This window comes from Sinocyclocheilus grahami, unplaced genomic scaffold, assembly GCF_001515645.1.
Source record: "Sinocyclocheilus grahami isolate Dianchi unplaced genomic scaffold, SAMN03320097.WGS_v1.1 scaffold196.1, whole genome shotgun sequence".
Taxonomy (NCBI): domain Eukaryota; kingdom Metazoa; phylum Chordata; class Actinopteri; order Cypriniformes; family Cyprinidae; genus Sinocyclocheilus; species Sinocyclocheilus grahami.
Genome location: NW_015505375.1, coordinates 2,137,739 through 2,148,801, shown reverse-complemented (window position 1 = coordinate 2,148,801; position 11,063 = coordinate 2,137,739). Strand labels below are relative to the sequence as shown.

Sequence of the window (11,063 nt, the reverse complement as noted above, 5' to 3'; positions counted from 1 at the left end):
TTCCCCCCCCCCCCCCTAAAATATTATATAGTTTTATAGCAGGAGGTTTCATAGACTTGGCAAATTCATTTTTCAGAAGTTTGTAGATACAGACATCTGTTGTGGGCATTCTTGGCAGTTTGAGGCTTTTTAAGATATTGTTCCTATCAATATCAGAATTATGGAACTAGACGAAAACAAGGAGATAAACACACTCTACAAACTATCCACGCAGCATTTAGGCAGGCATTTCCAACTGATTCAAACAGGGCAAAACAAATCACCGTAATGAGAGATTGTGGTGCCCAGGAACCTGAATGACTCCACTGCAGTCACAGTGCTGTCCATGATGGTGAGTGGGGGGAGTGCAGAGGAGTTTCTCCTTAAGTCCACGGTCATCCCCACAGTTTTTAGCGTGTTGAGTGCCAGGTTATTGAGACTGCACCAGACAGCCAGCTGCTCGACCTCCTGTCTGTAAGCAGACTCGTCACCGTCCTGAATGAGGCCGATGAGTGTGGTGTCGTCTGCAAACTTCAGGAGCTTGACAGAGGGGTCTTTAGATGTGCAGTCGTTGGTGTACAGGGAGAAGAGCAGTGGAGAGAGAACACAACCCTGAGGAGCTCCAGTGCTGATCGTACGGGTGCTGGATGTGTATTTTCCCAGCCTCACTAGCTGCTGCCTGTCTGTCAGGAAGCTGTTGATCCACTGACAGACGGAGGTGGGCACTAAGAGCTGAGTTAGTTTGGGCAGGAGGAGGTTTAGAGCACGCCACGGAGGCAGCCATCAGCGTCGGCGCCATTGTGCTTTTGTGAATATTATGAACAAATCAGTTTTTGTCTTGGACCCAAGCTGTGGGCAGTTGTTGGTGGGTGTTTAATAGCTTAGAGTAGGGATGTAACGGTTAACCGCGAGCTGGTTGAAAATCGATTCAAATATGTGACGATTCAAATCGGTTGAGATGCTAAACAAATCGCGATTCATTTAGGGGTAGGAGTTTATATGAATGCATGTCTGAGGGGAACTTACTGTCTTTAGAAAAGTTTAGATGGTATTTTTTCTTTTCATCTTGCCTCTGTATAATGCATATTAAAAGAACAAGAATAAGTTATTTGAGTGAACAAATCCTTTATTACATTGATAATTTATTGATGTAACACCAGATGTCACGATAGAAAAACCTACTGATAAAAACCTTCTGTAGTTGGTAATGCCGATTGGAATCACTTTAACAAGTAAATAAATTACAATTTCAAACAATTCTTAGTAATGGGCATCATTTGTGCTGACTGTGGGGGTTTGGGGAACTGAAAAGAGAAACAGGAGAGGGACACCCTGCAGCCTGAGAGGAAATTATATTAAAAACAAAGCTATCATTTCTTGTGGGAGTGTCATTTGGGGTGGTTATCTCAAAACGCAAACACTGTCACAAACATAGGATCAACTTTCTGTGAAAACATGAGATCAGTAGACTGAATATGAGGCGATGTTCAGCATCATTGTCAGTACTATGCACCTGTGAGCCTGTGCATGTGTATTTGTTCTTGTTCTGCAAGGCCAGAGGGCAGAACACAGCTCATTATTGCTTTGATTCATAATTTGGAGGTAGTATAAAGCAGTTTTAGTAGTGATGTAAACTCACTGCATGGTATCCACTTTCCTCACCATGACACACACCTCCAAACCATGACAAAAATAACTAAAACCAACGTTATGATGGACAAAAAATAGTTTAGTTTTTAAATATAAAACCTCTTATAACAAAGCAACCCTACAAAAAAAATATGTAGTGGTGATTAGGCCTGGGCGATAAAATGGTATCGATATTTATCGACGGTACACCGTCTTCGATAACGATAGAAAAAAATGTTCGATATGGCGCACGATATAGGCACGTGCTATGAGTGATGCAGACAGCACACACAAACATGAGCACATGCTGAAATGAGTGCTGTGCCTGCCTGTGATGAGGAGATTGTGAATAAAGAATGAATATTAGTCGAATTTAAAATAAACATTTGCATTTGAATGTTAGGTGTCTATCAGGGAGCGTCATCAGTTGCACACGAGATGCAAAGATAATGATGTAAGTGACGTTGTTGCATTTGAATGTTTTGTCAGTCTAGCCCACGAGACGTGCCGCTGCTGTGTTATGCATTCAAAATATTTGAGAAATATAGAAGCTCAATGCAGAGAAGATCTTGAATGGGTTAAAACCGAAACCAAGCCATTCACACATAACACATATTCAGTGCATTTTTTAGACAAATATGACTGCTGCACTAGCGTCACACAAGAGATGTATAGAAAGCCATGCAAAGTTAAAACAGTTTAAACTTTTAGAAAACGTCACGAATTTCTGGAGGTTTATTCCTTTTCACTGCATCTCATATGTTTTTAAATGCAATCTGTGTGAATGGCGCTTTGGCTCTTTGGATTAAGCAATGCATAAATACATGATGCCGTTTTGTTCATAATTGTTTATGCAATTTACGAAATTATATTTGATTTTTATGAGTTAATTTAGACGTAATGCACGTTTTTTTTTATAGACAGTTATCCTTGCGTTTACAATTTAAATGCACTATTATTTTGCGCCCTCCTGCGGCCTCGGGAGACAAGAAAAAAAGTTTCCTTAAAAGGGTCATATGATGCTTTTTTAAAGATCATTATTTAGTGTATTTGGTGTAACAGAATATGTTGACATGCTTTAATGCTCAAAAAACACATTATTTTTCAAATACTGTACATTATTGTAGGTAGACTTCGTTTTCTACAAAGTCCCTCCCACAATCAGCTTGTAACACTCCAAAGAGAAAGGAAAACTTGAAATCGCATCATATGACCCCTTTAAGACCTATTTAATCTGCATATAAAACATTAGAAATTATATATTTAATTTTTATTATTTGATTGTTAAAACAGAAAATATTTGTTGTTTGTCTCAATAAATTGGGTTAATTTAAAAATAGTTGTTAAATTTAAAAAAAAACTTTCTATTGCTCTTTGTTTTAAAAAAGGTTATAAAAAATGTCAATAATTATTCGATACCGAACGATATGAAACATTATATCGCTGATACATTTTTTAGCTATATCGTCCAGCCCTAGTGCTGATAGCCTTAGTCTGAGAGAGGAGGTTATCAGTCAACTCCGCTTTCAGTTATTTATTATTCATATCTAGCATTTGGTAAAAATAGCACCAAAGTTAAACATTCAAAATGTGAAAATGCACAGCATTTTTTTAAGATGTGCATCTTGCAGATGTATGAGCAAGACAACCTTAGAGCCTCAGAGAAATGAATACCCTACTACAAATTAGGGGTGGAACAGTTTGCGGGGAAAAAAAATCGAACCGTACAGTTTTCCACACACGATTCGGCACGCGCTAGGACCACACGTGGACAAACCATTCACTCTTGTTCAATGCGAATGCTGTATGCTGGAATATGAGCATTTATTACATCACCTGGGTGCTGATAGCGCACGCACAGGTGAGACCTGAACAGCACATGTTGATATCTGTGTTTAAGCAAAACTCGTTTAAGCTTTGCCAGTTTAAACATATAAGAGCCAGAGTACGCGAGCTTGCGTATTAAGCTTCCTCTGAAGTATTGTGTTTAAATGGACAAATAAACACAAAAATTATGTCAAAATGCCCATCTTGGTAAGTATTCTACAGCAGACATAGCTGGCTGAACGTAATGTATCAGTGCATTCTCTTAAAGTGACAGCACTTTCTTAATATTAATCAAACAGCAACAACAAAGAAATCATTCACTGCTCTTGATTGAATAGCTTTTGTAACTTTAATAAAGATTAATCTTTAATTTATACAGTCAAATATGCAATGCTGTTTTACAATTCATTACTTTATTCAATTTCTGTACCTGAAAACTGTTAGACCTACCTAAAAAAAAAAAACTGAAAATCACTGTTTATTTTATTTGTATCTTTACTCTATTGCATCTATTTGTGCTGTTGCTTGTAGTTAGATAGATTATTCTTATTTTCTTTATTTTTATTTGACAGTATAGTTTTTGCCTAAACATAGCACGTACCGAACCATACCGAAACCGTGACTCTAAAACCGTGATACAAACCGAGCCATGAGTAAGTTGAACCGTTCCACCCCTAATACAAATGTACCATATTTTAAATAAACATAACATAGGTGGTGTTACTTAAACTTGATCTGAAAAAAATATATACTTCTGAATTGTAAATAAACCCTTTGCTCTGTCAGACACTAATTGATCATTTTTCTTTAATTTGCATGTCCCATTCAAAAGCTTATCCTGTTTTCACATGAAAACCCATTGTTGTCTGCGACTAGCACTGGCGAGGAACCTATTTCCTCTGTAAATCTGTATTCTATCCATTGCTCTCATGAAGTCTCAACAATATCTTTTTTTTCTGTTTTTATCCACTGGATATTTTGCACAAAAAAAATCTTTTAACCTTACATACTTGCAGTGAAGTTGCACCCATCACAAGCACATTAAGATTTTGCACCTCATATTTTTGTTTTGGTGGTTAAGTGCCAGAAATTGTGCACATATGTGCTCCCGAACAGAGTTCTGAAGACCAATAAAAAGATTTAGATAGCCTACATAAATATCGGACAGTACATTTTTTGCAGAGTTATAAATTACTTTTAGCATTCACATCACTGACAACAAAAATCAGCATCAAATGTAAGTTGTATTTACCAGCATAAAACAATTCTCACTGGTGACTGTTAATGCTAGACCCTGGGCACATCATACAAGGCGTCGTCTTTGTGGTAGGAACCATCTAACAAATTGAAGAAGCTGCCAACCACATGAAAACAACCAGAATCACATAACATTGCAATCCGGCTTACAAAAGCCTTTGTGCGTAGTTGACTTGCTTTTCAACTGGCGAGATGCATGGGGGAGTATTCAAGTTGCTCAATAACAAGCCATTTCATCATTGGATGGTGTAATCTCCATCAACTTCCCACAGTATACACAGGCACCATTAATCTCAAACAGACGACACTACATATGGACAATGGCTAACAAAAGCAAGAAAGAGCCTCAAAATGGATACTAAACATAAAAAGGAGTAATGTGGCCCGCATCTTGAGAAATGAATTAAACATGTTTATGATTCATCTAAGGACATGTTTACATTTGGCAAGTTTGATTCGATTAAAACAAACTCTGGTGTGATAGCTCTGTTAGTGTGAACTGCCATTAGCTGGTAAAAACGGTCATATCACCATACACACATACAAATTATACGCCTTAAAAGATGTCCAATCAGGTTGTGACTGTGTGCTTATGCCTTTTGTATCTTTAGGTTCAGTGTTAAAAATTACAGTGTGAACGCTAAGTGAACCAGGACTAAAGGTGTAATTTAATTTTTAATTTCGGACCAGAAGAGAACCAAACTACAAGTGTAAACACATCCTAAAACGGCTTGGAAATAAACTTGAACAAAGCTTTGCTTTTTTTCCCCCTCTATGCATGAATGAATGAATTAATAAATATTAAATGGGAGATTAAAAAAATGCAAATCTCAAAGATTGAGAATGTGAGACAGCATTGAGATCTAGGCAATCAGTGACAACAAGGAGGAAGAATAGTGGCAGACAGTGTAAGTCTTTAGCCCAGGGCAACAAGAACTAGATGGACACCAAATACTCTGGAAAACATAAAATCCCATAGCAACAAACTTAGCTGAGCCCAAACAGGTCCGTTAACATAGCTGAACGGCCAAGATAGCCTACTAATACAGGAATGAACAGTATTTCATCCTAATAAATCAGGTCATTGTCCAATGGATTTTAGTAAGCAAGAAAATACTAATGCATACAAACAAACAGATAAAATTAAACATCTTGATTAAGAACATCTTCTTCTTCGCTATTTTCGGCAGCCCAAGAAAGCTTGGCTGTGGAGAAGTAGCAGACATTTAAATACGAAAGTAAGGATGACTGATAGTGATAAAGACAGAGCTAAAACTCAAAGCACTACTCCAATGTCATCACTTCCTGTCTGACAGCAAGGAAGGAAGGCACAACATGTTCACTGTTTTAGAAGAAATCGGAACTTCACCTTATAGAAAGTGTACAACAATCTATGGTGAAATGAATTTCTTGAAGTGTCTGCAGCAGCTCTGTGTCTGAACACACACACACAGCCACGCCAATACGGCTAGCTAAAGGGTGACTTACAACTGACTTCTGCTGTTAGTAAACAATGTTAATTATAGTCACTACAGACTAAGCCTGTTCCCAAACTATAGCCATGAGCTTAATATGCTCTAGAACGTTTTCTTGTACTTTTTTTTTTTTACTTTGATACATTTTCTAAAGTTAATTTTATGGAAACAAACGTACAAACGCTCAAGTAAAACACAAGTGAACTAGACTAGCAACAACACTCTCGTCTCTTGTGTGGAAATAACAGGAAAGGTGTGTAACGTTAGTCTTTCATTTCGCCCTCCTTTTTTTCCTAACACCAACTCTCACAAACACTGCGCACTCGTCAACGCACTCCTGAAATAACAAACCAAGAGTGCAAACAGGACAGAAACGTATAATTTGAATGAATTTATTATCAGTCTCCACTCTTGTTTACTCCGCTCGTTAAGTTAGCTAGCCGGACTGTCTCTGACAGCTAGCTAGGACATTTATTGTCATTCTTCTGAAATATCCCACTCAAAGTCATTTTGAAAACACCTCACCACACTGTCTAATAATAATGCTGTTATTTGAATTAACATCGAATTCCACGTGTTTAACTGTAAAAGTTGTGTATTTTAGGGTTTAGTTTCACTTCCGCACTCACGCTCAGTCTCTGTATGTTCACCCCTCCCATACTAGCTCACTTCAGCTAAAGCACAATCCGATTAACCGTCACTTTTTCCAGAACTCAAGCAAAACCCACTTACCTTTGGTGTCGCTTAAGCAGTATAACAGCATCAAGAGTTTTAACAAAACCATATCGAGTAATTTCATCGCTCGCACATTGACACCGAGGCTGGTTTGGCTGTTAGTTTTGCGGGTCTTAAAGGCGCAGTCGCCCTCGGTGTGTGTGTGACGGCTGCTGCTGTGCGGCCTCGGCTCCGCGCTTGTCTCTAACGGCCTGACGTCAGGCGCAGGCAGAGCGGAAAGCCACGCCCACTCCCGAGACTTGTGTTGAACTTAATTAAATGTATTAAATTGGAGGACAATATGACAGCTGTTAAAAAATAGAATTAACCTTGGTTGTGGTTCATTGAGATCCTTTCTCATACCAAATACTTCATAATAATTTTATTAATGATTGATTATTGATGTATAATAATTTTAGTACAGTTTATTTGTCAATAAATAAATGAAAAAAAAAAAATTGCCATTCTAATTTATCTATGGATCTTGTCATTATTAGATACTTTATTGATCCTTTACAGGAAATGACATTTTCACGGCAGTTTCAATGCACAACACCACACATAAGTCATTTCCAGCTCTACAGATGCACAATTTAAAAATAAGAAAAAATTCATATATAACAATTAACAAGAAAATAAAATTATTTGATTAAAATGTACACTCACGGGGTAATATATATTATTAATAAAAATTGTAATAATATATTTGCTTTATGTAGCGATGGTATGGAACTGTATGCATGCGATTAGCCCAGTCAAAAGAAGTCCCACTTCTGCTTGGGCCAGCTTCTAATTTCTCAAAATTCACACAGTTGTTTCTATTAATGTAACTTACTTAATGTACAACTATGGTCCATAATTGGCTAAACAAATAATGTAAAAATGTGAAGACATAGAATGTGATTAGGACTGAAATGCATCTTTTTCCTCTTATGTTTTGTAATAGTATTTGGACAGTGAAAGCTAGTGCGTTAATTGGGTTTGACTTGAAATTTTGTTTGGATTCTGTCTTCATCTTCAGATTTCTCTCTCTCTCTCTCTCTCTCTCTCTCTATATATTTTTAAAAAACATCCCCTTTGACATGTATTTGTAGAGCCATACCAGTATTTTGGTTTGGTTCGAAACAGTCATTTTACAGACACACCAATAACTTCTGGCTTTCAGCGCTGGACTCATTTGCATTATAAAGATGACATTTAATTATTGGCTTTGACAGTGAGTTGGCAGGCACATGAGGCGCTATTTCAGTGCTCAGTCTTTCATCTTGAAAAAAGAGGCACTATGTTTTTCAGCTTTGACTGCTTTAAAAGCCACTGACATCTTCTGGAGATGATAGCCACGTTCAGGCTGTTTTTACGATGGTTGTTGTTTCATTTTTATTTTTGGATAAAAATCTCTTCTCATAGTGCATTCATGCTGATACAGCAGCCTATTGACCATAACCCTTATGTATGTGTATTACATAACATCATTGCTGAAGGAAAAGAGGTCTCATATATGGCCATAGGCAATTTGTCATTCAAACTAGTTTTAAAATGATTTTTCTCTGGTTCTGGCACAGGTCAAGCTGCCACCAATGATGGAGATTATAACGGCAGAGCAGCTGATGGAATATCTAGGTGAGCGTTTTATTTGCATTATAAATGTGGATTCTTTACATGGCTTTGTTGATTTTACATAGTATCCATCCAATGAAGGGTTCTGTAGAAATCAGGATAGATGTTACAGGTTTTATTTATTTGAAGAGCTAATAAAGAAAGGCAGAGATGCACAGAAAGTATGGTGGACTCACTGACAGCACCATAATGGGAAAACTATGCTTGGCTACTTCTCCCCGCAGCTTCAAGTCACTAATTGCTAGTTCGTTCCCAAAAAGAAAAATGTAAATTTATCCACTATAGGGCATCAAATCACAGTAAGAACCATGCAACGCTAGTCATGTCATCCTAATTATAGGATTGTGTAGTGTAATTTGAACATACACTCTCTGGTTAGACATTTTCTGCATGTACCTCTACATGAAAATCTGAGCTTCTCTATGGCTTCATAAAGTGTTTGAGAAGAAGTCACTCTGTAAATCAAGTTAGACTCTTGTGAGTTTGATAAACAGCCTGATAAACATTGGAGAACCTGAAAATGTGATATGTTTTCAGAATGGTGATGGACAGCACCAGATCAGGGAAATACCCAGGGGCTCGTCCTCTTGTAACGTCACAGAATCCAGATCCCTATTTCCACTGTGGCATGTTGACCTGGTACACTGAAGTGTTGCATTACTGCAGTTTGACAGTTGCCTGGTCCTCAGTTTCTCACATTGCATTAATGTTTTTTAACTAATTTAAAACATTTTTAATAGTTTAAAAGCATCTGTCTACTAGTCCTAAATACCACTGATGGAATGTAAAAGCAGCTTGTTAAGGGGAGAAAAAATGGTGTATCTGCCACGAAGAAAGTACACCAACTGTTGAAGTCTATAATAAAAGTTAGTCACTACCTGAGAGCGTTTGATTGGATTTGAATGTTGTGACACCTTGTGATGAGTGTTTTAACTGTAAGCAGTTTTATTTTGCCTCACACACTACAGAAATGTCAAGTATGAGATGTATATAGACATCAGCTCTGGATGTGTTATTCAGAGGTTGATATACAGTATGTGCAGTGGTTTCTCTTAACACATTTAGTAATTTAGGAAGATGCTTTTATCCAAAGTGGAACACCACAGGCGAGTTCTAAAATGTAGAATCTTTACTGGATTCAGACTGTGTTTTGTTTGGAATCTTTCTGGAAAGTACAGACTTTATGATCTTTGCAAGCTTGTGTCTTGTTCGCCCTCTTAAAGTGCAGTGGTTGTGACCGCAGAGAATGTGGTCTTCAGATGTCATTCCTGACATGGGTGTGGTGGTCACTATAGTGTATATTTTATAGTACGTTTTAAAACTTGACAATCTTTTGCAATGTAAGACATTTTTTTCCACTCAGAATGGGAGTATTTATCAAGCATGTGTGTTTGTATGGCAGATGGTTATATTGTACAACTTTCATTAAACTTAAAAGTTTGCAAAGCTTAATCGTGTTATTTAATTTTTAATTCCTTTATATATTATATGTTATGCATAATAAAATAATAATAATTCATTCATTCATTACACAAAGTTCATTCATTCACTCATTTCCTTTATTTAACCAGGTTAAATAACTTGTTGAGATTAAAATCTCTTTTACAAGACTTACCTGGCCAAGAGGGCAGCAACAATTAACATAAAATATACAAAAATGTACATTACAACATCAAAACACGAGTCACAACAACATTTTACCAGGGGATAAAGCAAAGAATCTGTTAAAAGTACATTGAACTCATTTAAAGATGGAAGTATGGTCAGTTTAAGATTATTTTGTAGATTACTCCAAGCAACTGAAGCATTATATTTAAAATCTTTTTTCCCCAGCTCTGTTCGGACCTGATGAATATTGAGATATAACAAGTAATTTGACCAAAGATTATAGGATATATTTGTATTGGATCAGCTGAGAGACAAGTAGGAAAGAGTATTGTTGTTGTTGTCGTCATTTTTGTTGCTGCTGCTCTACCATCATTATTATTATTATTGGTCATCCCATCAGTAGCTCTTCCATTTTATTGCATGTTCAGCCAGGAATTAATTGAAATGTAATCATTTTATATCCAGTAAAGCTGTAGAATATATTATTATTATTATATTTACTGGATATAAAATTATTACATTTCAGCCCCATTCCTGACTGAACATGCAATAAACTGAGAGGGCATACTGTGTAAAAAGATGATAAAGGTACAGCAGCTTCAGGTGGGAAACATTACCTCCTGTAGCTTGCAGTAACTCAGTTTGGCTTGGAAAACTTGACTACACTGAACATGCTTGAGGCCATTCAACACACCCCATTCCCAGCTGTCTGCCTAGAGACCACTCTGAAGTATTCCTCTTATTGCTGAGCTGTTTGTAAGAATGTCCATCCATGTGATCTAAAGCATGCCTGACATATAGGACACCGAAATCCAAACCGTGAGAGATGAAGAGTGTGCCAGCTGGGCACTTTTAACATTTATTGTTGCTCGTTTGACCATCTGAATGTTGCTTCTGAGGTACTCCCATCGTAGCTTTGAGCTGCATTTATTCAGCAACATATTCACATTTGCTCAC

At 37.1% G+C, this 11,063-nt stretch overlaps 1 protein-coding gene and 1 long non-coding RNA gene across 2 annotated transcripts in view; both read right to left on the bottom strand.

The window, feature by feature from the left end:
• The window catches only part of LOC107595085 (uncharacterized), a 9,041-nt gene extending 4,481 nt beyond the window's left edge, over positions 1–4,560 (bottom strand). The window contains exons 1-2 of the long non-coding RNA XR_001610227.1: positions 4,550–4,560; positions 4,378–4,382 (exon numbers count right to left, since the gene is read on the bottom strand). This is a non-coding gene — a long non-coding RNA (uncharacterized lncRNA). The remainder of the gene's footprint in view (positions 1–4,377; positions 4,383–4,549) is intronic.
• Positions 1–7,101, bottom strand: part of LOC107595097 (disintegrin and metalloproteinase domain-containing protein 10-like) — a 74,345-nt gene extending 67,244 nt beyond the window's left edge. The window contains exon 1 of the mRNA XM_016285409.1: positions 6,900–7,101. Coding sequence (XP_016140895.1) covers positions 6,900–6,966 — 67 coding nt within the window. The 5' untranslated portion in view covers positions 6,967–7,101. The remainder of the gene's footprint in view (positions 1–6,899) is intronic.
• Positions 7,102–11,063: the final 3,962 nt, after the last annotated feature.